This window comes from Paroedura picta, chromosome 4, assembly GCF_049243985.1.
Source record: "Paroedura picta isolate Pp20150507F chromosome 4, Ppicta_v3.0, whole genome shotgun sequence".
Taxonomy (NCBI): Eukaryota; Metazoa; Chordata; class Lepidosauria; order Squamata; family Gekkonidae; genus Paroedura; species Paroedura picta.
The window spans coordinates 99,290,916-99,318,110 of NC_135372.1; the positions used below are offsets into that span (position 1 = coordinate 99,290,916).

At 41.4% G+C, this 27,195-nt stretch overlaps 1 protein-coding gene across 7 annotated transcripts in view; it reads left to right on the plus strand.

The window, feature by feature from the left end:
• The window catches only part of ATP2B4 (ATPase plasma membrane Ca2+ transporting 4), a 193,577-nt gene extending 167,616 nt beyond the window's left edge, over nt 1–25,961 (plus strand). For 3 of the 7 annotated variants that reach the window (XM_077334615.1, XM_077334613.1, XM_077334614.1), the window contains 3 exons: nt 653–760; nt 1,745–1,927; nt 15,860–25,961. In XM_077334615.1, the coding sequence (XP_077190730.1) occupies nt 653–760; nt 1,745–1,927; nt 15,860–16,165 (597 nt within the window). In that variant the 3' untranslated portion in view covers nt 16,166–25,961. Of the gene's footprint in view, nt 1–652; nt 761–1,744; nt 1,928–6,897; nt 7,091–15,859 lie in introns of all 7 variants that reach the window. The other 4 variants (XM_077334617.1, XM_077334616.1, XR_013230447.1 and 1 more) reach the window with 3 other exon arrangements.
• Nucleotides 25,962–27,195: the final 1,234 nt, after the last annotated feature.

Here is a 27,195-nt window from a genome sequence, read left to right on the forward strand (position 1 = left end):
ATTAAAATAACAATAACAATAAAATAGAATAACATGGTTGGTTAAAAGCAATTAAATACAATTAAATTCTTTGCAGTTTTAAAGTATCAGAGGAATCTCTCTCATTTAATACAAAAGGGAGGAGATCTTGGTTAAGTCTGGAAAATGATTTTTATCTGACTTTTTGTTCCCTCTCCAAAACACCTGTGCAAATCCAGGTAACCAGAATGTGGCTTGCAAGTGGTGCCTTGTAATGGTGATATTCAGTGGCTTGGGATCCACCTGTGGCTCTTCTGAGCACTGGTCTTCTATGTGGCACCTGACTCATGTTTTAGGGAAGTGCGCAGGACTCTTACCTGTTGGAGCTTGTAGGCAGTAGTGGTTCACAGAGGAGTGGGTAAGCTGCAAGCCTCCCTGAACTGGAGGTCTCCTGCCAGAGGTGGAAATGAATGTGACTCTTTGAGTTGATGTTAATTGCAAATGTGACTCTCCAGGAACATCAGTGTGAATCCCACAGCCTTAGGTGGTTTGTTTGCCTGTTAATATGCTTGACATATTAGTAGAAGCATTATGTGATAGTAGCTATTTTGCAGGGAAATAATTCTTTCTATATTTGCACATACTTAGTAAATCCTGATTTAGCTATCCTTTTTTTTCTCCTCTTGTGCTACAGATCATCATTGTGGAGTTTGGTGGGAAGCCATTCAGCTGTTCAGGACTTACTTTGAGCCAGTGGTTCTGGTGTATTTTCATTGGTGTAGGTGAACTGCTTTGGGGACAGGTGAGAGTTAAAGCAACTAATGTGATACAATTAGTGGGACATGGGGGTCTACTTAACTTCCTTTCTCTACCAAAATGACTTGGGCTTTCTGGTCCCTTGACTAAGTCCCCTCTCCTCACTGCTCTCCCTTCCTATTTATAGAAAAGAGTCCTGTAGCAATCTGCATGCATTTATTGAAGCATATGAATGTGCCTTATACTGAGTCAGACCATTTGTCCATCTAGTGCAGCATTGTTCTCTGACCAGCAGAGGCTCTGTACAGTCCTTCCCAGCCCTGCCACCCTTCAGCTGGAACCACCAGGGCCTGAAATATCCTAGGGCACTGTGCTGTTGCATCTCTCACAGCTGTGTGACTGTAAAAGCTGATGGTGCTGTTAAGCTCCAGGGAGATACATGAGATTCCTGCAAGATTCCAGTGTTGTTGCCAGGACTCTGGTGATTAAGCCCCTGAGTTCAGAGCAACAGGTGTCAATTCTGTTCTTTCAGCAGATTAAAGTAGGCCAGCATGGATATCTGTTATGACTTGTGGGATTTACTTTGAGAATAAACCCATCCACATTGCAGTCACTTGATTTTATGAGAGCATGTTTAATTTGATAGAGTCAGGAGAAAAACTGCCTCAAAAAACAAAATCAATGAACATTACATTTTATTTGTATCTTTCTGTATTGTTGTTGCTCTTTCTATTCCTTATTGCCTCCTGAAGACAAAATCCAGATACTATAACAGTCATTTTGTTAGTTGCTACAAACAATATGATTTATTGTAGAACTACTTTGAGGGGTTGTAATAGGTCAAAAGGATGGGTGGAACAATATCTTTTAAAGTAAATAAATAAAATTAAAATGGGGTGATACTGGGCCAAGGGAAAGCCAAGGCAAAACACAGTGAGCAAACACCAGGTGTGCAGTCTGGTTCAGAAACAAGATCATACAAGCCACAGAACAAGAAATAATTAATTTGGGCTCTACCTTGTCTCTACAGTTGATTTGCACTGTTCCAACCAGCCAGCTGAAGTTCCTGAAGGAGGCAGGTCATGGCATTACTAAGGAGGATATTCCAGAGGAAGAACTGCCAGAGGGTCTAGATGAAATTGACCATGCTGAAATGGAGCTCAGACGGGGACAAATCCTGTGGTTCCGGGGCCTCAACAGAATACAGACTCAGGTACAGTGGTGATATCTTCTCTTCTATTTGCAGTTCTTAGCAGGGTTATGCCTTAAACAGATTCTATCTCCATGAGATCAGGGCCATATGTCCTAGAGATGGATGAGTAATCAGGTGTTAGGCAGCTACATGACCAAAGCTAGCAATATTGGTGGAAGTGTAGTTGGATATCCCACTGAGGCAACCTTATTAGTCTTCCATTTACTGTCCCAGAAAAAGATGGGCTACTTAATGCTCACTTGCCACTGTTATGAAAAAAAAGTAGGGGTCTAGATTTAAACAAAATTAGAGTTTATTTTCTTGTAGTGTGCATGGAATCATGTTGGATTTCATGGTTTGCCTACAAGTACATGCAGTCTTATGGAAGATTCCAAGGTGAATTTCATTGCTGTGACAAGTCTTTGCTATCCCCTTGAATGCATGCTTCTTTAGAGTAAGTAGCTGTTTAATGAGAGGATGGCCCAAAATGGGAAGTATAAATAGCTGGGAAGGAAAGGGTTGGGTTTTTTTATAGCTTTGGGGCACAGTCTGTTTGCACAAGATTTGCTCAGGTTATACAAATACATAGAATTTTTTAATTCAGAGGGTTTTATTCTGGAGAATAAAAATGAAGTATTTACTTCTTTTATACCCCAGTGGAAACCCAGTGGGAAGCCCCTTTCCTCCATGTTATCCTTACAATCTGTTGAACAGGTTAAACTGTTGAACAGGTTAAACTGACAGCGTATGACTGGCTCAAGGTCTCCCAGCAACCTACCATAGCAGAGCAGGACCTTGAGCATAGATCTCCCAGGCCATATTCCCACACTCTGCCCACTATATCACAGTATCAAACAGGACCACTGACTTTGTGATCCATAGGTGATACAGTGTAATAACTCCATGCACTCAGAAATCACCAGCCCTACCTTCCTATTGCTTTTCTTATTTTTGTCAATAATCTAAGGTCAGTGATGAGACTTCATTACTGTGACCTTCCTGGTGGCATCTGGTTGTATGTATATATATGTTTTATTCTTACGAGTCTTTCAGTTTTAAAATTTAACTTTACTGATGACATTTCCAATTAAGAGTCCTTCTATAATTCCAGATTGAAAATCATCATACACAAAGAGAAATATGAGCCCAATGGTACAAAGTCTGTCTTCCCAGCATATAGGAGATGCTTGCTTATATCATTGTTATAAATGGGGATGCTGGACAACCTGCCAGTTCGGCTCCCATTTTCCAGTGGTGATCAGACAGGTGGACTATTTGCAACCTGTTCACATCTGTTCCAAGGAGCAGGTTGTTGTCATCAGAAGCCAACTCCCAGCTGATCCTACTAGAAGATTTTTGAACTGGACTGTAAAGGGGTTTTTGGAGGAGAAAATCCAGAGCCAACCGCCAGCTGACTGTGGGAATCTGCTGAAAGTCAGGTTCTTCTGATCTCCTATCCTGGAGACTTACTGGGATGCCACTGGTGTAGTGATGAATCAGAAAGCTAGCTAATTTCATTTTCCTTTTACTCACTCCAATCTGTCAGCTTGAACTGTAGAGAAAAGGAGATCTTGTTTTCTGCAGGCCAAGCTGCCAGTTTGGCGGACAGGGGAAGGAAGGAAGGAAGGAAGGAAGGAAGGAAGGAAGGAAGGAAGGAAGGAAGGAAGGAAGGAAGGAAGGAAGGAAGGAAGGAAGGAAGGAAGGAAGGAAGGAAGGAAGGAAGGAAGGAAGGAAGGAAGGAAGGAAGGAAGGAAGGAAGGAAGGAACAGATTGTTGGCTGCATAGGAAAGGATTAGATTGATTGGATTAAAGAAGAAAAGAGAAAAATGCACTTTTCTCGTCTTTCTGGTACATGAGTAGATGGCTTATTGCTTATAATCTCCATCTTCACTGTGTAGTTAGTTTCTGAGGAAGAGGGAAGTAATCAGAAGCCTATTTCCAGATGATTCCTCATTAGCAGAGAGTCAGCTTCTGATTCCCTTCAAAGCTTTCTGTGTTCCACCACAGCAGGACTAGGATTCCAGGAAGTGCTGAGAAATCTGAGCCCAGCCCTCAACTGATTCTCCAATCAGCTGTGAATCAACTTCTGACTGACAGTCAGTGGCAACCTTGTTTGACAGCTGAGTTGCTAAGTGCAAGCTGAATGTATTCTAGTTTGGATCATGGTCTGATTGTGAGCATCAAAAGGATATGTTGGACTGCCAAAAGGGTTTGCTGCAATGTTCGTAGCACCCCAAGTTATAAAATGCTTTCAGTGCTACCCAAGAACATAGAATGCTGTTTAGCCACTCTGTTATTTTATTAGCCTTCTTTCCCATTCTACCTGCTTCTAGATGAGGAGATACTACTTTGACCCTTCTTTTATCTGTGCCTGCCATGACTAGGCATGTTTGACCATTAGGAGAGAAGCGGATGGGGTGATAGTCCCAAAGAATTGGGGAATATGAGAGGCTGGGGATAGAAAACGACTGGATCTCTATGGGATGGAAGCTTTAAGTTAATGCTAAGTCATGACTCATCTTGCCATTTACTTGTATAAGATGAAATCATAGAAATCTGTTGTTATTGTGGTTCAGATGCTTGCCTCCATGACAGGACACAAGGCCCTAAATGAAGAAAAATGGTCTCAGAAGAATGCCTGCATGGAACCTGGACATGAGTGTATATTAGATATGGAAATTGTAATCTCTGCCACCTTAAGGGTGGTTACGTGTACTATGCATGGTGAAATCGTTTGCACCATGCACACAGTCACATGCCAAGAATATAAAGTGACTATAAATCTGATGGAGGCTGCACATGGCATGCAGTTTGAAGCAGGGTATGGTTGTCTCATCTGGAGCATTGTTAAACCCTAGTGCTGATGGGCATCAGCCTAGCAAGATAGCTGTTGCATGTTTCTTGCTGTCTGGATGTCCCACTGAGGTAGGTTATGGGTTCCAAGATACAAAAAGAGACTCTGAGGATCAGAAGTCAATTGCACTGCTTGTAAAGATGGCTGAATGTGGTTTCTTAAGCTGACCTGGTATGAAAAGCTTTAGAGAAGAGCCATTCATTGTTAAGCGTGCTCCTCTCTGTAGGGCAAAAGATGGTAGGTACAACTAGACATGAAATGGTGGTGTAAAATTCCCTTGAGAAGCCCCTATTGAACTAGTAAGGGGAAAAAACAAAGTCATCATATCAAATTTGTGAAAGACCTACTGCACTTGCGGAGCTTTGCATGTTCACTGAATGGACAGTGCTGTCTGCTACAGCAAACACTATGCAAATGTGAGAAGGCTTCCGTTTGTCTGTGTGTGTGCGTAATGTGAATCTTGATCTTCGAAAGAAAAGCTCCCGAAATTGCAGATTGCTCAGAAAAATGCCCTGTATGTGTGTCCCTTCAGGGAAAACAGTGGGGGACTCTTTAGTGTGGCTTGCATGATTAACTATGGAAACTACTTGTATTAGGAAATGAAAACTGCAGCCCTTTCCTTCTTAGCAAGGGCCCTTTGCAGCTGGTACCAAATGTCTTGCCAGAGAAGCTGGAAGCTTGTACCAAATCCAGCAGTTTTTCCTATGCCTTCCTGGGACACTCTGCTGCTGTGATATCTCTGCATGCCTCTGTGCTCTTTCTGCTTTGAGATGAATTGACAAACTGCAGCTGCCATTAGCTTCAGCTTGATTGTTTTGTGACTGCTTGTCTTCTCTTGGCCAAGCAAATGGACCCCATGTGATTCCAGGCCAGGTCCTTGGAGAGAAGCTCAGAACATGGCAACTTCTGTTAAATTGTGTAGCTATGTCCCTTGGTATCCCTTGGAGCCAAGCAATTGGAAACATTCTAATTATCCCACTGATGTTTCTAGACTGTACTTTGGTTGCATCTCTGTTGCTTACAGGCACTCCTTCTCTGTCTGCCCACTGAGCTTGCAGAGTGCTTGTCTACCAGATTGCCACCTCTCACTCACTATCTCACCCTACATGTTTCTGAGGGTAGAGTCTGATTACCCTGGCCATGCATGCATACTCGAAGAAACCCCAGTGGTCTGCTACTTCACTTCAAAATAGCACTGGGAGGGGGGGATTTACAGCCGCAAATGGCAGAGGAGGAGATGCTTTTACCTGTCAAGCTCCCTCCCCAAACATTCCAGGCATGTGGTTGCCCCCACACTTACACACCTGGAATACAGCGGGAGAAGAAATGTGTGTGTGTGGGGGGGGAGACAGTTAAATACCTCCCTTCCTGCTTACCACTGCCCTAAAATGCTGATCCTGCAATTAAGGGTGGGAATGGATGTGCCTTACCCATACACACCTGATTTGAGTTAACGTTTGCGTTTTGCAGTGTGGTTACACTATTCTAAATGGGCTTAGAAGGATGTAACTCTGGTTAGAACAGCACTTTAAAACAATTCCCCCCCCCCAAAAAAAAAAGACACCTGATCTGTTCCTGCATTTAAACATTTATTTGGTGCCAGTTTATAAATAACAATTCACGTTGTTGTGTTTTAAAATAAAACTTGAAATGTTCCTGTGGCGAAAATGGTGCATGAGTAGCTTCATTATTACTCCACAGGCCAGCCAATTGACAGCCTGCTACTACTGGGAAAGGGGCAAGTATGTTGCAGCTGAATTCAGTTGTTTGGAAGTTACTTTGTCTACTCAAAAAGGGATGAGTGTAGATCTAAGCAATCTTCATCTCTTTCACTCAAAGTAGCAGGCCATGAGGGTTTCCTTACACATTTTTACATGTGCTGTACTGCAAACACAAGAATAATTGGGGACAAGACGATAAAGGACTTGGAAGCTCAGTGCCCAGCACCAATACCTGTGGATTAACTGAACTTGTTTATGGGAATGTATGGGTTTTTTCCTCTTTTCCCCTCCTACTTTGTCCCTTATTGTTTGTATCTGTATCCTTTGTCTGCCCCAGCCTCCCCGTTCCTCTCTCCCAATTCCTTTTCCTCTTTTGACTGTGGGACAAAGCTATCTCACTCTCTGATTCTTTGCAGATGGACGTAGTTTACACATTCCAGACCGGCGCCTCCTCTTTACAGGGAGCCCTCAGGAGACAGCCTTCCATCGTGAGCCAACACCACGATGTAAAAAATGTTTCTAGCCCAACCCATGTAGCTCTTTCCTCCGTCAATTCCACTCCCACCACTTCTGCTGCTGCTGCTGCTGCTGCATCTCCTCCTGCGGGCAGTGAGTGATAGTCTATTCAATGCATGACTTCCTAATAACCACCAAAGGGCACTCGCACAGACCTAACCAAACCTGTTCTCTTCCCTTTTCTTTTAACCCATAACTTGACTTATGGTTTCTTGTCTTGAGAATTGGGAGGAAGTACAGGGGGGAAACAATCTCAGTGTACATACAACTTTTTAAAAAGCTCTTGCATTTTTAACTTTGTTTTAAAATTCCTTCTGGTTCTTTTTCTGTTTCTTCTTCTCCTCTATTGCAATTTTTTTATCTTTCTCCCCCTTGCAGGACTGAATTATCATTCCCATACACCCACAGGGGCACAAAATGTTTGATGCTTTTATTAGAGGGAAAAGGGGAGGTATTGATGGCCACTGATAAATATGAAAGTGGGGGAAATGTCTCTCTCAAAAGTGAGATTTTCTCCATAAAGCACTTAACTTCCATAAAACAATTTTTATGTTATCTGGGAGGCCATTTTTCTCATTTGAAGGGTATCAGCAAGCCAAAAGCTCTGGTCCTGTGCAGTAAACTCAACTGAAACTATTTAATTTTGGTTTTCTTGAGAAAACTTGCATATGATCAGCCCAATAGAGTAACATCTTCTGAACATTTATTGTCTTGTGTTGAGCAGTCCTTGAGTGATTCTTAGAATCATGGCTTGCTTCTCCTTTCATTGATTTTTCTTGTGCAAAAGTAATATCTCAGCATTGCAGTTTAAGCATATGATGGATGCTCCTGATTTGGAAAAAGCTTTCATAAGCTAGATCAAGTTTTTTTTTTTTGAGGGGTGGGGGAGATCTCTTTTGGCTCAGACCAGCAGTCTGTGTCAAATGCTAAGGTGTGAAACATGTATGTTGATCCGTGTTGAACATAAGTGAACACATGAAGCTGCCTTATGCTGGATCCAGTTATTGGGCCCATTTTTCTCAGTATTGTCTATTCTGAGTACGGGTAGCCATCCACCTTCTCTGAGGAGGGTCTTTTCCAATAGACATCTCTTGAGATCCCTTGACTAAAGGTGATGGGGGATTGACCCTATGCACCCTTTGCTTGCCAAGCATGTGGTGTGCCAATGGACTATATCCCATCCCCCTAGGGTAGCACTTGTGTATTGCTACAAGATGCTGGAATTCAGTCTGTAACAGGAAGAAAGCCATCCTTAAGGAGCTTATTCTCCATGTAAAGAATGTGCAAAGCTGCAATCCAGAAATATTCCTGTGGCTCTTGCTTATTAAGAAAAAAGAATCACCAGAGCAAAATAAAATTATGACCAAACTAGTGGTATAGTAGCCATTTCTCTCAAGTAGAGAAAACTCATTTCCTGTACCTGCTACCTGAGATCCTGTAACAGGATATAATCAGGGATTTGATTATGAACTGCTGCATGTAAAACTGCTGCTTTGCCATTGAACATTTCCCATAAAAAAGGTGCCAGAATGGCAGAATACTGACCTTTCATGTCAGAATACTGGTTTGCAAAACATAGTGCAAATCAGCAATGTCAGGCCCTTTGTGGGAATTAGGTTCCTAGGCCAGAGTTATGTGCTGTCTTAAACCTAGGAGTACACTTACTCTTAAGCTTTGTGTTCTGCTTCCACTGAGAAATAGGCCTTGCCTGTTTGCACAAACTTGGATAGCTTAGCTGACTTACAATATGATATACAGATATGCAGGCTTTGGGGTTAAAGTCACCTTTGGAGGTAATGTATTACTGTGTATGAAAAAAGTGGCAGGTGAAAAGGAAGTCTGAAGAATAACACATTTTTATTTGGGATTGCCACTTAAATCGACCAGGATGTGGCAATCAATTATGTATTTTGCCATGCTATAAAAATATTAGATGCTTCTTCTACAGAAAATGAAATGAATTCTTCATTTAGAGTCATACACTTGAGACCATGACTACTGATGGGTTCCTGGGCAAGTTAAGAAACAATGTCCAAGATATGTTTACTATTGGCTGCTACTTACTGTATTTGCCGGCGTATAAGACGACTGGGCGTATAAGATGACCCCCTAACATTTCCATATACTCAAAATATAGAGTTTGTTACATTACATTACAGTCCTATGGGCAGCTATGTATATCCCAACTGAAGTGCACCCGGCGTATAGGACGACCCCCCCCCACTTGGAGGCATGTTTTTCAGGGGGGGGAAGTAGTCTTATTCGCCAGCAAATACTGTACTTCTTTAATGTCCCTTCTTGTGGCCCCTGTTTCAAGGACAACTTACTTGCATTTAGTACTTAGACCAGGGGTGGGCAAACTGTGGCCCTTCAGATGTCCATGGACTACAAATGCTGGCAGGGGCTTACGGGACTTGTAGTCCATGGACATCTGGATGTCCATAGTTTGCCTACCCCTGACTTAGACTATACCATCATTTTATTTTTATGCATATGCCCAGAATTTGTGAAGGAGTATAGTTGTCAAATGTCAGTATGGGGGCTTATCCGGATAAACATGTTGAGGTTTTTCTTATTATCCCAGTATCATGCATCATATTTGGCCTAGACAGCCATATGGCAATGATTTATTAACTTTCATGTCATTGGTGGATGAGGTGGGGAGGAGGGAGCATATTACTTCAGTGAGTTTAATGATTTCCCATCACATAATAACAGCATCAAAATTATGCTGTGTCTTTTTAGTTTTGCCTATGCAGTTCTCTACTTCATTCTTGCTATTCTGTAAAGCTGCCCTTCTGCCCCCCTCTCTCTTTCTCCTTCAATACCTGGTGGAAAGTTCTACAGTGTTAAAATTTCACCGATCCCATATACTGTGCTCAAAAAGGCTGATTGATGAGGAAAGGAAGACCTCAGGAATACTTTGGGGGAGGTACCACAACACTGGCTTTGTATAGCCACTTGACTTGCTAATCTTAGAAAGGAACCCTTCTGGGAAAGGAGGTAAGAGTTGAAATGAGCTATGACACTGGGGTACAAAGTAAGGACACTATCACACACATTAAATAATGCACTTTCAATCCCTTTTCAATTCACTTTGCAATTGGAATTTACACTACAAAATGACAAAATCCTCTTGCAAACGATTGCTGAAATGGATTGGAACTGCATTATTTCGCATGTGAGAAAGCGCCCCAGTAAACTGGTGGTTTAGATCCCAAGAAATATTTCTGCAGATGCAAAGATCTTCCTTTCAGAGCATGGTTTTCCTGCTTCCTTCTCTTTAAGCTGCAAGAAATGCAGCATTTTGAGCTGCCATAGGAGGAAGGAAAGCAGCATGAGCAGAAATCAGGTAGCTGGCCATCAGCTGTAAGGTGATTGGGAATGCTGATTACTGGCCATTGCCACTACAACTATACAGGAGAATGTTGAGAATTGGCCCCACAGCACATCCAGCCCTCCCCTATGTTTGCACATTGTAATGGAGTTTTAGTGGTGGCTATCAAATTATTTTTGACCTTCCTGTTTATTTTCATAGACTTGGTTTGCCAGGATTTCTTGCAACAGTTTGGAATACTGTGCGCTCTATCAAGGCATATAAACAGCTTTGCCTTGCTACACTAATATAGCCACCCAAGCAGATAGAACCCAGATACACCGTAGTCTGTGGCTACAAAATGTGCTGCAAGAATGGATTCTATTTGCAGTTCCCAGACAAAATGAGTATGGATGCATAGTTTTTATTTTGAGTGCCTGTAATGTTGGATAATGCTATTTATTTGGGGGGGGGGGTTAATCTGAATGTCCAAAGGAAGATTCACCTGCAAAAGATAAGGGAATGCTGATAAGGTCATGGAGCCTAACTTTTTAAATTAAAAAAAAAACACTAGCCTACCATTATAATGTGTTTTTCCATACAAGAGAAGTTAACAGGAGCTGCAGAAATGAATGATGCTAACATCCTTGTTCAGAACCTAGAGCTTCCAGTGCAGTTCTCTGCCATTGCTCTCTCAGTTCTAAAGCATCCTTTATTAGTTTTGCACTGCCTCTGTGAGCATCAAATGTCCCTTCTTCCTTACCTTGCATCAGACAGTCATGTTCCAGGACTCCTTTGCTGGTTTTGCTAGACCTATTCATGAAGTTCAGGGATATTTTTTTGTCCTAGCTCCTCAGTGCTTCCCATCTTTCCAGCTGTAGAGTGGTTCTATAATTAAGCTGCTGCTGACACACTCTATGCCAGAACTGTAGAATTAGGCATCCATAAAGCACTTAAGACTCTTCTACAAGGTGAACTTCTTTTCCAGGAGATCGCTTGTTCTTTAAATTGCCAAGGCCAATGGTGCAAAGTCAGGTAAAATATATATTTTATTATTAAAGGTAAAAGGTAAAGATATCCCCTGTGCAAGCACCGAGTCATGTCTGACCCTTGGGGTGATGCCCTCTAGCGTTTTCATGGCAGACTCAATACGGGATGGTTTGCCAGTGCCTTCCCCAGTCATTACCGTTTACCCCCCAGCAAGCTGGGTACTCATTTTACCAACCTCGGAAGGATGGAAGGCTGAGTCAACCTTGAGCCAGCTGCTGGGATTGAACTCCCAACCTCATGGACAGACAGCTTCAGACAGCATGTTGCTGCCTTACCAGTCTGCGCCACAAGAGGCTCTAATTTTTTTAGAGGCTCTAATTTTTATTTTATTATTACTCCCCTAAATATCCAAAAAAATTCCCTACACGTAGGCTTCATCAGGGAATCTGTTCATCTTTCAGTCATTCTTCAAAAAAGAATGAATATAAGATCAGTAGGATCTGTGCCTGGCGTGGCTCTTTGTTTTCTTGAAATTATTTTCCCAACACTTAGCCATAACAATGTCTTCAGAGGTGTGGTACCCTGCCCTACCTCTCAGGTTTTGTGGATATGCTGTTCAGCTTTCAGATAATGTTTTTTCCTTTGACATCTTGGTGTGTGCAGCATTCTGAAACCAAAGATTTGTTGCATGATTGCATTTTTTGGCAGGGAATTGGGTTTTGAGTTCCAAAGCTGTTTCTGTTTTAGCTTTTTGGCCTTACATCTCTAATGATGTCATCCAGTGAATCACACCAAGTCTAATTACCTGCCAATATAATATGAACTTGATCTAAGGTGAATAGGGAATGGAAATCCTTTTTAGCAGCTGATAAACCCAAGAGAATATGTTAAGGTATGTTGGATTTTTATGTATCTACTGTGGTTAGTGAATAAACCTTAAACCTGACACTTCCTAGAAAAAGAAGGACCAAGATCTTTCGGATAGCTATCGTGGCTCTAGCAATGACATCTAAGAGTGGATAGAAAAAAAGATGGCTAAAGGTGGAATATGATAGAGACTTGTAAAATCCTATGGTTTTTTCCCCCCTTGTATCATGGTACTAGAATTCTTATCTATAAAGCTTACAGGCAGTAGACAAGACAGACAAAAAGTATTTCTTCACAGAGTGCAAGTGGGTTGGATTCAGTGACTGCAGATGCAAGGATCACAGTTCTTTTCCACCTTCCTCTCACTCCTAGAAGTCCTTTTGAACCCAAAGCAGGTGGTTAATGAATAGCTACATTGGTTGGGAGGCTGCAGTGAGATGGGGAGAACAATATTGCTCCCTTCATCCTTTGCCATCAGCTGAGCTCCACAAATGAAGAAAGCTTAAAGGGCAATTTTGTTCTCTGCCCCTCCACACTGCAGCCTCCTGCCTGCATAGCTATAACTCCATGCGAGTCCCATGACCCCAGGAATAAACTTCAGTAGGGTCAGAAATGACAGCTGGAGAAGAGGGAGGATGCAGGAGCTCTCACTATCCATCTACTTCAAGGGCTGTTCTGTCAATAGGTGTTAGCCAAGTTAGCTGAAATTAGCCTCCTTGTTCAGAGGCAGTATACCTCTGGTTCCTGAAGAGAGACAATGGGAAATGGCCATTACCAGCATGTTCATGAGTTTTCCAAGGGTATCTAGCTGACCACATTGGAAGCTGAGCTGAATGCAAAGTCGGATTCAACAAGATTTTGTTGTTATTGTTGTTGTTGTTGTTGTTCTCAAAATGAATAATCTGGCAATTGAACTCAAAGCAGTCATCAGAGATTATTAAAAGGCAGACATTTAATTCCCATACGACACCATCAGGCTGACTACTTCTCTCCTATAGAGTCTACATGCCTGTTTTCTCCAGTGGGTAATCAATGGAGATAATAGTGTGACATTTGTTACAAAGTAACTATGAAATTTGTTCTGATGACAGCCATAATATAGTGTAGAGAGCTGTACCAGTAAGGTAAACAATTTCACAACGAGTGTGTGAAGAGAAATTGAACATGAGTGAATCAATATAGAGCAATCTTCCCCAACCCCCAGGCTACGGACCGGTACCGGGACGTGGAGCCCCCGGTACCGGGCCATGGTGTGGGGGAGGGCGGCACAGGCACACCAGCGGGCGTACCTCCCTCCCCCCCTTGTTTTGGTGGCTGATCACTCCTGGGCCCCGGCGCAGTGACCTGAAGTAAATACAATAGGACCTTCTCCAGCACATCTCAGAGTGCAGTAAAAACAAAACAACACTGAATTTGCAGGGAGTAATTTCAGTCCATTAGATACAGGGCCAAACTACTCAATATGTTTTTTGACAAGTGCGATCCAGGGGCTAGCTTTCCTTGCAGCCGCTCAGCACTTCAGTTACTCCTCCAGAGTGGTTTCTGCTCACTCCTTCTGTTTCCCATGCTGTGGGCCTGGGCTGAATTGGGCCCCCACAGACTTTTAAAACTATATTTCCAGGGCCCAGCTTACTAAAATTCATGTCAGTAGTTTGGCCCATAGTTTGTGACTGTTACACTCAAATGCCTTATCACAAAATATGTCAATGAAACTCTGAGCTTGGAAATGTCTGGGTTCCACTTACAGACATTTTATGTAGCTTTTATCTGAATTATGCTTTATAGCTGGTCAGTTTGGGTATGGAAACCCTGACTTCCATTCCGCTTCTGCAGAGTGGCATAAGGGAGAATTTGCAGTGGGAAAGCAGTGGACGGGGGGGGGGGGGCTTCCTCTGCGTGCTTTCCTCCAACAGTCCCCCCTCCCAGCTTAGCTATTTTCTTTGCAGCCAACAAACAGAATCCTGGAGCCGTGGCTGGGAGGATGAATTGAAGGGGAAAGCTGGCTGGCTGGTTAATCATTGTCTTCCTACCCATACTTTTCAGCTTGGCGCTTTCCTTTTGCAATGCCACTAGGCAGAGAAGTGGAAACCAGTGTTTGAGTGCAAAAGGCTGGTAACATGCTTCTGTGCCATTAGCACAAGTTATTTTGCTGCCCCCTAGCAAAGGATGGGCATTATGTTGAGGTCTGCCCATTTTAAAAGGAATATGTATTAACCACAAAAATTTGAACATGTTCTGCAAACTTCTTTTCCTTCTGATTATAGAGATGATACTACTGCTGTACTAGATATGATCAACTGGGCACAAAAGGGGGAAATGGGATTTTTGTGTTTGTAAATACACAACTGAAGAACTATTTGGACCTCACATTCAGTAATTTTTTTTTAAAGTTCCAATTCTGTGCCAGTTTTGTGTAAGATATTTATTGTATTATGAAACGTTTTTAATGAGTTTCTGTGGATTGTGCAGTGCATACAAGTCTCCACGGAAATCTGATGTAGTTAATGCACATATGATTAGACTGGTATATGACAAGCTGTGATCTTCACATTTTTATGTTGGTTTGTCTGGGAAAGCATGGCCTTTGCAGAAATGCGCTGCATCCAATCATGAGAAGATGCCTCAGTAGCAATGTCCACAATGCTTTTATGTTCTTGAAAGATGATTTGCACTTTATCCATGTGACCGAGCAAACTGTGAATTTTATTATTTGAGCCTAGGATTTTCAAAATATCCAGAGAATACTGTGCTTTGATATTTTCCTGCCAAATCTGTATAAAGTTGGAATTTCACTGTCCAAGAGCTCAGAGGCCTAGTTTCATGGGCTTCTTTCAAAATCCAGGCCTTCATTTGTAGTGTTACTAGAATTGTTGCACCAGTAAAGAAGAGAGTCTAGCCTGCAAAACTGTGCTCTTAGCTGCTAATACAATACCTGTGCTACAGGTAAGAGTTCCTGCCCCGAGCACCTGTGAGTTCCTGACATAGCAATAGAACAAGCTCTGAGGTTAACAACTGCTCTTGGGAAATGCTGACCATATTCCTGGCATGGTAACTCTGAAGTGGCTCTGGAGCTCCTGAATATGAGTTTCAATTTACCGACTTTTACTCTTGCATGTTCACTGGTATGTTCATCAGTATTGGCATCTGCTTGGACTTGCTGCAGTATGCAGTCTCAGCCTTTTTGTCTGTGTGACACATTCATTCGATTAATCTTGATAGGTTTGAAAATTAAAACTGACACCATCGCTTCCCACCCTAATTTTGCCTTGAAGTAAAACTCACTTTGTGTTTATGTCTAACTTACCACCTTGAACCGTTTCATTTGGGTATTTTTGTTGAACACACAGACACGCATTTGAGAACTATTGTGCTTTGAATGTTCATGCATTTCAAAGCTATTGTCTTAGAAATGTTACATGCTTTTTCTTGCAGCATCTGAAGCCGCCTCATAGTTGGTAGCCCCATCACACATGTAGTGCCTGACCTTTGACCCATCTGGCCGTTCTGATTCTCCATAGGTTCTCTTTCATATTGATTTAATTTTTGCTCAAAACTTCTGTTGTTGTGACTACTGCTGCTGCTGTTGTTGATATACTTGTGGCATTCTTCTTCCCCCTGAAATCCCTGAGGGCTCCTGTGGCTACCACTTACTTTTGTTGCTTGTGTTTTCCCATCCCTCTTTGATACAGATCAAAGTGGTGAATGCGTTCCGTAGCTCCTTGTATGAAGGCCTCGAGAAACCTGAATCCAGAAGCTCCATTCATAACTTCATGACTCATCCAGAGTTCATCCTGGAGGAAGATGAGCCTCGGACCCCATTCCTCGATGGTGCCGAAGAAGACCTGGATGCTGAAGAACCCCAAAAGCAAAGTGGGGAGAGCCCAGGCGAGTCCTCACCCCTCAACAAAAATAACAATGCAGTGGACGGCGATATAGCTGAGGACACCATTCCAGATTCAGAAAGTCCTTTACACAGCCTGGAAACATCGGTTTGACCTCTGAACTTTGATCCTCCTCTTGCTTTTTCCCCCATCATGAAACATAGGCACCTGCACCCAACCACACACTGCGGCCACTTCCTTTCTAAGGGATCATATATCTATGCCTATTTCCTTGCCCTTTCCCCCCTAAATGATGATTTAGCTGTAGGAACCACAGAACCCCATGGTTAGAGTTTCACCGCTTAACAGTGATTTGGCAAGGGTTCCTCCCTCAAGTGAGAAATGGCCATGTTAATATATTTTCTCCTTGAATTGAGAACCACAATGTTTGTAGTAGTCATTTCTGCCTATCAGGTTGCATGCTTAAAAGACACAAGATTCAAATTGTCTGAAAGAGCTATGTGGCCAGCATCTGGGGATGCAACTGTGCCAATAGCGCCTTTTTAACTTGGAGAATCTGAATCATACGTGACTCCACATATTCTTGAGAAGCAGTTGGGAGAATGCCAAGGCAATGTCATTCCTTTATAGAGGAAAGCAAGAGCTAAATCAGTTATTGGATATGAAAAGCGGCCCTGTCTTCCATCGGGCCAGGGGATGATACATGACCCCTGCCATTTTTCTGTTTGTGTATATATTTCTTACTAATCTCTGTTTCCATGGTAATTTCAACCAAACAGGAGATAAGGATTACTCAAAAGTCTTAAAATGGGTTTAAGTGATGTGGTTGCAACTAAGGCCAAAGCAACAGGGGAGTGTGACATCACTGTATTCTCTGAGACTGAAATTGGTGGTGGTGCATGATCTGATAGGTGCTGCATATGAGTTAAGAACAAATTATTTTGGAAATCTGCATTAGTGGAACTGTATGTGTAGGGGTGGTGTGCTTTATCTGATTTTTGCAGTTTTGTCTATCCAGTGAATAACTTCTAGGCCCTATAAAGAAAAGACCCCAAGTTCACTCTTGGTAAAAGACGATCCCAAAGAATGTGGCATAAGCTATAGACTAAGTTTTTTGAAGGATTATTATAGGAAAGGAGTATTATAAGTTTATCTTCAAAGAAGTAAGAAATCTTACAGCCGATCTTCTATAATCATAAGTTAGCAATCCCTGTAGTATCTGTTGCACAAAGGAGTGAAAACACAACATTTCACACTGGTGTGAAAGGCTTTTTTCAGGGAAAACTGCAAATGAGGTTTTATCCAGCTGGAACACGTTATCCGTTACGATACACAGCAACTTCCTAGGGATAAGGCTCTCAATTGTATGGCTTTTCTGTGTTTCTCATTAGAAGTGTTTTCCCTTCTCATTGTACTAAAAATGGCCTCCATCAATTCCCAACATGGTTGCCTCTAGCTATCTAAAAGAATGACAGAGAAGGTGAAACCAGCTCTAGTGCTGAATGCTGATGGGAAGGACGTGCCTCCATCTCAGTATATGTTTCCTAGAATTAAGAAGTTGGCAGACCAAGAGAGAACCATGTTTCAGGCTTGCAGCTGCAGCCCTATGAGCTAACACATCATATCTAACCAAGGGCAAGTTTAGATGAGAAGGATGGGCATCCACAGTTCTCATACCAGAACTATAGTGGTTTTAAACTGTCTGGGTAGATATGGAACTCAACAAATGCTTGCAACCCATCTCTCAAAATGCTGGAAAGTACTGCCTGGAAGCAAAGAGGGAACATAGTGGTTATTAGTTGTGTTAAAGGCTTCAGTGCCTGGTTGCCTTCCCAGTGCTGAAATGTATGCAGCTCTCCTTTGTGATGGCTATCGTTTCCTTTTTTTTCTTTTGAAGAACGCACAGCAGAAACTCCTGTGCCTTGTCTAAGCACTGCCCAAAGCACCGCCTGCCACACAGAAGCTCGGTACTTTGCCAAGAGATAAGTGTTCCTTAAGCAAAAATGAAGCTTAATAAAGTGTTTGGATTTGCTTTAAACTCAACCCACTTCACCTTATGGATTGGTCACTGAATTTCATCACAAGTTCAAGGTAGACCGATGAAAATTCCTTATCTGATGTAAAGAGGACTTGAATGCCAGGCTCAATCAACTGCCAATATCCAGGGGGAAAGTACCTATCATCGACCATCTTAATTGAGAATAAGTCACCATACCATCTCTCATCCACTTATTTTCCTTCCAGATATACCCACTTCATTCCTTTCGTCTGAACTGTACACATTGGGAGGAATGGGGTGGGGGGAGAGAAACTGCCATCTTTGGCTATGAGATCTATTGAATTATATTTTAAAAACTCTTTATCTAATTCTGTTCTAAAGGTTACATTGCTTCAAAGGTCATTTTTCTATTTTAAAGACTTGCAAAAAATGGTGGTGTTAGGCGCTTGCATAAATATTTATGAAATATTTTGGGGAGGGGGCACTGATTTTTTTAATTTGTTTTGATATTTTTATTACCTCAAACATGTCTTGGAAGAAAAAAAAACACTGTGGCACTTACAAAGTCACTCCCAGAAAATCTGTAATTGACAGGTTGCATTGAGGGGTCTGGCCTATGTTTCAGTTCATCTATTTTTCTTTCTGGTGTCTAGCTTCCTCAGTTAAGAGAGGGGCGGGAGAGGGAAAATGATTATATAAATATTATGCAAAAAATATATAGTTTTCTTTAGATCAGAAACATATTTTTAAGTCAGCCATATGTATTTGTTTAAAGGAAACAAAACTGTGAGTTATGTAACTGCAGTGGAATGTGGTCACATGGCTGGCAGTTGAAACTTCGTGATTGGTCAGACTCCAGTTAGCTTCCTTTCTCTGAACAGCCATCTTTGTACTAAAGTCAATTGTGTTATACAGAAATGTTTTTATATAAATTATGTTGATATGGCTGGTTGCTTAAAGTATAAGTGTTCATTGTGCATACATTCTAATGTAATTTTTTTCTATTTTAGTTTCTATGATAAACTGGCAGCAGTCAACTGTCTTAAGTTATTAAGGAACTATACAACTTTTGGTGGTGATGCAATGCTTTAGATAAAACATGGCCTCCAATCCACAGATGCATGTACGTGCACACTTACCAATCAAATGGCTGGCTCACTTGGTTTTCACAGCACTGGTCACTTGCTTGGGGAAAGGGGGGCATTGATGCAGTCCCCTCACTGTGACAAACAGATTGACAGTACTGTTCTAAGTTGACCATGCCAGCCATCTTTCAGGGGAAAGGCATGCAGACCCAATCCAGCAGGGATCAGCACACAGTCAGCCCTAGGTATGAGAAATAGACTTTTTTTTTAAACTCCACATAACATCCTTTGTGTAGATTTAGATTGCACTCAAGCAAGGTGATATACATGTGGAAGCTTGCTTCTGTGTGCAATCTAACCTTGCTGGATCAGGATAGTGGTAGATTATATTTTCTCTGGAACATACCTTGAAGGACTGATGGTCTTTACTGCCAATAAAATGAGCAGAAGAGGAGAGAATAATTGAAGATTGTGCCATGCCAGGCAGGAAATGAGGTAATATCCTGTGAGGCATGTTAGTTTGCTTGGGAATGCTGTGTTGTTTTCTAAGAAAAATACCCTAAACATAATTTTGCACCCAGGTCTTACTAGTAGGATTTTTTTCTTTTGTTAAATAAATTGGCAGATTGGTACCAAAGACATTACATCACTTCCTGTGTGCAATGGAGAATATTCATTTTTAGGATTTAGAATTATATAATTGGTTCTTTTTATTGATTTACACAGGGATCTGACTTAATTTTTCAAAAGTTTTGTGCAATAAGTTTTAAGAAAATATTATTTTTAAAAAAGATGACAATTCCAGAAGGAAAACAAATCTAATGGTAACTTTAGCCATGGGCAAGTATGGAAAAAAATATGTATATTAACCATGCTTAAGGGTGGCATTTATAGAGTAGTTGAAACTTCTGCATGTACTTCACTTGCCTCTTTCACATGTCCCCATTATGGTGGGATTGAGGACCCTTGAAGAGTGAGTCCAACTCAATAGGCCATATGGCAAGGAAAGTCATATTGAAAGAATCTGTCTTTCGAACAAAATCCCCCCCCAAAGTGCCTAGTTCAGCAACTTTCTCTGTTCTATTTTACCTTTAGGTGAGATTAGAGCAAAGGGTTGAGACTGTTGCAGGGCTGATACCAGCCGCAGACGCAAGTATGTAATGGAAATCTCACATGCCCAAATTTCTGCTCTTTCCTTCTTCTCACCTTCCTTCTTACCTCTTCACCTGGGTCCTCTTGACAGGAAATTCTCAGCAAAAACCTTTGATGAAAGAACAGTATCATGAATATAGAGTATTGCTTGAACTAGCTCTCTTTTGTGTGTGATACTTTTAAACCAGCTTCAATATTCCATGGGAGCCAATGCAGTTCTAACCCATTGTCCCTCCATCTTCATTATTTGGATGTGCTTTGTGGTGGCAATATCCTATTTACCAAAAAAAGATGAATCCAAACTACAAAGTCATGTACCCTTTGACATGCCCATGGCTAAGATTACTTGTTTGTTTTTTTCTGCCCATAAATAAATATATATACAGTATTAAAATTAATATTTGTATATATATTTATGTCAAGACAAAACTTTTCTAAAGAAGCATGCAGATAAGAATTTATGGGTTTTTTCTTTTTTCAGTAACTAGTATGATAAGCACTGGTATTTTTGTATAAAAAAGAAAAAAAAACAAAAGACAATATTATGTGGTATGCATGACATTAAAAAAAAAATGGTGGTTTCAAAGCAATATGTACCCTGGTGTGTTTGCCATATTCTAGAGTCCAGCTTAAAGTGCACCTGATCTGTAATTGCATTTTGATATTATTTAATCTCTATGTACAATGTTTTGCATGTATTTATATGGTTCTTGGGAAGAAATTTTGGGATTTGGGTGGGTAGAACTGTGGGATTGGAATGATTGTCAACTAATTTCTTCGGGAACAGTTGAAACTTCAAGCATAGATAATGCTCTGATGGAAAACAGGATGGGGAAACCAAGCCAAATTTTTTTTTAAGGTGCAACAGGGAGGGGGGGAGGGATCATGTTTGAATTAATAAAGCTTTTTTGCCGTTGAGCAGAAACAATGTGCGAGTGCGTTGAGAGAATAAATTGTGCCCACTTGTTGCCGTGATGTCTTCAATATGTGTCCCGCCAGTTTATGAAGTCACTGATTATCTACTGAAGCTTAGATGAAGAATGACCTCAATGAATGTGTCATGGCTTGGAGTCAAGTCATCATGTGACATCTATGCGGATGCATTGTTTTTAAAAAACAACCTAAACGTTTAATCTGTTTTGCAAGTTATCCACATCCAGTGTGCAGATATGCACAAAATGTTTTGTGCTATTTCTAACTTCTGGTCTGTCTCAGCAAGGTCCAGAAAGAGCCATCAAATACTAGTCAAGACTAAAGATACACATGCCAGATTTTTAGAAGGATATTTTAATATAAAATAGCACAGTACAATGTTTTGTTTTGTTTTTTGGCAAATATGTATTTGTTTAAATTGCGGGCCCAAGAAGTGTACAGGAGAAAGGTGAGCAAATATTTTAAATGCAAGGCAGTACTCCCTTGTATAATTATACACAGTATTTCTAAACTGATAATTTTATTCCTGATACCCTCAGACTGGATCCTGTTTTCCACTAATGGAAGTTGCTTCCTCCAGAGAAATAGGTCTGCAGATAATTTTTGCTGATTTCCTTCCCACATGGTTCCGAGGAAATCCATTGATCTCTAGGGAAAGGGATAGCAGATTGTCAAAAATAATGTATCTGCCTCACACGTTTGGGACATGTGCAGTCTCAAAATTGGGCCAAAAAAATAGCCCACTGGAGCCTTCTTGCCTCAAGGAAAATAGCATGGAGGGGGAAGCTAAAGCCCCCCATCCCAGTTGCAGCCCCAGTCCACTTGGGAAGTTCATCTCCTGCTAGTAAAATTTGGCAGTGGGATCATCAGAATGTGGTTGTCTAGTAAGATTTCTGTTGTCCATATTATTCCAGCAGAAAGTGATGTGCTTGCTATATATGAACTGCATTCTACTTCATGAAATTTGATAGAGGGTTTATTCTTTTCAGACAACTATTACCTTGACAAACACAGAATAGCTGCAAAATATGCTACCACATTTTAATGAAGGGATGATCTAGGATATAAAATATTAAATGATTCAACAGCAGTGTAAAATGCTGATGGAGAATTGGTGTTGAATTCCGAAAATGCCATTGATAGGATTTCCATGTACAAGTGAAAAGGAAGTCAAGAAGCCATTGCACACATAGGAGACGTGAGCGTGGAAGGGACGTCATTCAATGAGGCACTAAACTTTACCCCAAGTTTCTTCATGCTTTAGGCAACTTTTAGCTTACAGGAATGTGTAGGGGACTAGAAATGCAATTAGTGCTGTGAAGCTTCCTTCTGAGTATGTGCTGAGTGTCTTATGATGACACTTTAAAAATTACAGTCCAGTAGCACCTTTAGAGCCTCTTGTGGCGCAAAGTGGTAAGGCAGCCGTCTGAAAGCTTTGCCCATGAGTTCAATCCCAGCAGCCGGCTCAAGGTTGACTCAGCCTTCCATCCTTCCGAGGTCGGTAAAATGAGTACCCAGCTTGCTGGGGGGTAAACGGTAATGACTGGGGAAGGCACTGGCAAACCACCCCGTATTGAGTCTGCCATGAAAACGCTGGAGGGCGTCACCCCAAGGGTCAGACAACCAACAAAGGGATACCTTTACCTTTACCTAGCACCTTTAAGACCAACAAGGATTTATTCAAGGCGTAAACTTTCTAGTGCAAGCACTCTTCCTCAGACTTGCACATGAAAGCTCATGCCCTGAATAAATCTTTGTTGGTCTTAAAGGTGCTACTGGACTCTGATTTTATTGTGCTACTTCAGACCAACACAGCTACTCATTTGAATCTACTTTTAAAATTACTTTGTTTGAAGTAGACCCCCAACAGCTTTCAAAACACATTTCTTAAAGAAGCAACATTTTAAAGGGAAAAAAACTTTGCTCGTAGAATTAATCCGTTTCCCTTTTTGAGTTCTATGTTCATCATTTTGGTTATTATTTCTAAAAACAGCTGCATCAGTATTCATGAAGGTTTGTGGCAGTCTCATGAACATTGTTCATGAACCAGCCAAAGTACATGACAAACTTTGGTTCATCAGCTGGGTCATGCCCATCCCTAAGAAGTACATCCCTAAGACAAATGATGATGTATCCCATAGAATCTTGTACTGCAGTGTTTTGTGTGTGCTTGGTACCTCCTCTAAATTTGATTTTTGTAAAGTTAAAAAATGTTCAAATCTATAATGCAGAAGTTTGATTTTCTGGAAGACTAGCAAAATAATTTGTTAAAACTTATCTCAGGCTAATAGGGAAAAAACCCTCTTATTTTCACAGAAGGGCATTGTTTTCTCTTAAGTTCTATCCTTTATGATACTGCAGATTTATTTGCAACAAACCACTGAACCAAATGTGTGCTTGGCAGGATATTAGATGATGGCAGGCCCTGCAATAGTACTCTTGGCCTTCAAAAGTTTCAGTGACACAAAGACTTTAGTGAAAAGCAGTAGAGCTACAGAGCTAAGCATTTCCTATTGGCTGCCTTATCAATGCTGCTACACAAACATGCCAAATTCTGTGTGGCTGGACTTTTCCTTTCAAAGAGCTAATTAATGATTCACATGAGCATTGTCTGATCTCTGTGGCCTATGTGCTCTGTGGTTCTTGTACCGTGTGACCTGTGCTACTTCTTGTGCCATAATTTGGTAGATGTGAAAGCTGCCATCTTTGTGCCTTTCAGCCAGCCCACCACTGCCCAAGCTCACTGTCCTGTATTCCATAGAATTGACAGTGCTGTGAGACTTAAAGTTGCAATCAATTCTAGTGATCTATCAATAAGCTAGGGCCTAGATCTCGTGGGTGTTAGGATTGTATCCTTAGCAATGTAATACTGATCAATGGCTTTTAAAGGGACATTCAGATTTTGCCATTTTAATGGCAAACAGTTCAGACTTTCATTGGAAACTTGCTGGAGGTGCAAAATACAAGGTGATTACATAGAATAATAGACTAGAGACCTTTAGAGATCACATTGCTTTTTTTCCATAAATGAGTTGGCAAGCACAGCCAAATTGTGTGTATCACTTAAGGCCAGCTTTTATTGGGTACAATTGCTTACACTAAAGAGAAACCAACAGTTAACAAAAATTCAACTGGAAAATCAAGCCAGAAGCCTGAAGGCTAAGCAAAGTTAAAAAACAGAATAAAATACAACAATGTATTACTTAGTGCACATAGTTAGAATTAAAAACTACATATAAAATATTATTAAAAACTTAAATCCAGGTTTACAGCAACCAAGAATGGTTGCATGTCCAAATCCAAAAGATCACAATGTCACGTGCATTTCAACCATAATGATCGTCTTCATTGGCCATAATTACATTACACACACAAACTAACTATCTTAACAAAGCCCGTGGCGCCCGCCCGTAAAGGCTTAGTGGGAGGAGTTAGGGCGGGCTCGGTCCGGGATGAGGAAGGGTGCCGATTGGCCCCTTCCTCCGGACAGACCCCAAGGCTCCTGGCAGTCACGCGGAGCGTGGCTGCCGGGGGTTCCCTGCCCGCCGGCCTGACGCGGCGAGAGGCGCAAAGTGCCTCTCGCCGCGTCAGGCCGCCGACCAAGGGAGCCCCCGGCAGCCACGCTCCGTCACTTTTGTGACTTATATACTACCTCCCTGGCCTTACAAAGATATTTTATGTTACAGTAGTTATAGTTTGTGTATGTATGATATAATTGAGACCACTGAAGAAAGCTCTCAAGGTCGCAATGTTTTGGGTCTTTTAATGTAATATCTTAATGTGATAACTTTGGAACTGAACATGCAGCAGCATCTGGGGTGCTGTAAACATGGATTTAAGTTTTTAATGATATTTGTGCATGTAGCTTTAAATTCTAATTATGTGCACTAGCTAATAGTTGTATTTTATACAATTACGTCCACTCCCATTGGATTAAATGAGTTGTGTTAGCGTCTACCCAAGCCATCCAATCAGAATGTTCTGCAGATTTCATTTGCCTTAAACTAGGCCAGCATATAAACACATAAATTAATGAAAAGGGCAGAGCAGCCTTGCTTGAATTACTCGATAAATTTAGCTCTTTTAAAATGGGTGAGAGAGAGAGTGGATTGCACTGGATGTCCTGAATTGAAAGTGAATAGAAGTTAGTAGGCTTTGAGAAACTAGATTTTTAGAACAAGCTCGCTTGTCAGTTGTCCCCCCCTAACCAAACCCTTGTATGCCCAAAAAATGTTTGCTTTTAAAAGCATATGTTGGTGGGGAGGGGGTCCATAGAGCATAAGAAACAGTTGCACCAAATCCAAAAATGGGAAATTATTTATTAAAATAGCTACATTAGTCTGCCTTCATCCTTTCAATAAGTCTTTAGTCTCTTTGACTAGTTTGTTAGCTGTTCTGAGGCCTTGACATTATTGCCTGTTGGCTTCCCAGCCTGTTTCCTAAACAAACTGTACTACATGATTTCCAGAAAACTGGATGGGGGTTGCTCTTCAGGCAAATTCATTTTGCTGTTTAGAAACAAACAAATTGGACCCAGCAGATCACTGCCTCCATCTCTATGGCATAAAAAAAATATTCAGAAAAAATTGAAGTGTATACCAAGCAAAGCCTCACTAGATATCAGTGCCTAGTATTTACTGCCTCTGTCTTCTATGTCTGTCGCCGTCTCTGGTCCTCCACAATGTTTTGCTGGCAAATCAGGCTGAACATGTGAGGTCATCTGTTGTCCATGGGCAAGCATTTTTTAATCTAATTGTAAATAAAAAGATACAAAAATGTAGCCCATTTCTTTCTTCCTGGAATGTTTTGTGTGCCAAGTTTTGGAGGGTTGGTTTCTGTTCTTACTCTCACAGTCCTGAAGATGTGGTCCAAGAATGAGTTTTCTGAATGCTTGCTTGCTGGCTTTTCATTAATAACAATAAAACCCACTTTTCTTTATCTAATTCCACACTGTGTGTGTGCGTGCGTGTGCGTGTGCTGTTTTGGACCAATGTCTGTAGTCACCTTGCATCAGTGGTGTTACAATGGATTCATCTGAGTACATGAGTCTCTGAGATGTACTTGGTGGTACTTGGTGGGGAAAGGCTGCATTTTTTTCTCTCTCCTGCTCTTTTCATGAAAGAATAGCATTGAAGGCTAACATAACAGAAAAGCTGCAAGTGACATGAAAGGTCATGGATTCCTGATTTCCACAGTGACATTATACTTGACCCAGTTGACTTCCTTGCTAAACTCACCCAGATTTTCCATTCTATGGAACTCTAGCAGGGAAGGTAAAGCGTCAACACTGGCACCAGTGAAAGCAGGTTCACCAATGCATAACGGCACAAATTGCTTTCAAAATGATTAATTTGCACTGGCCTAGAAAGAAGTGCCCCATTCAGTGGGATGGTTAAAAATAATGTTCATCAGCTAGTGATCTTTTCAAAGGCATGCATTTCTATCCTGAGCCCTTTTTGGGGTAGTGGATTGGTTATTGATCTCCAGAATATTAGGGAGCCAACTGCCAATACTTATATGCTCTTTGAACATGTTCATAATAATAACTAGCCCACCCTTCCCAGTTGGCTCTGGACAGGTTTAGAGTTTGTATCCCTTATAACATCCCTATAGTGAAGATCAATAATACTGCAGATGAAGAAGAGTTGGTTTTTATACCCCATGTTTTACTATCCGAAGGAGTCTCCAAGCAACTAATAATCACCTTCCCTTCCTCTCCCCATAACAGACACCCTGTGAGGTAGGTGGGGCTGAGAGAACTGTGACTGGCCCAAGGTCACCCAGCTGCCTGCATGTGGAGGAGGGAATCAACCCCTGTTCTCCAGATTAGAGGTCATTGCCCTTGTCCACTACACCAAGCTAGCCAAGATGAGCTGAAGCTGAATACTAAACCAAATCTCATGCTGGATGGTTCTCAACTTGAAGAAAAGAAACTGCATGGCTTCAGTTTTGATCAGGACTGTAATACATGGGGGAATAGCTTCTCACACACAGACACAGGTTTGCTGATCAAA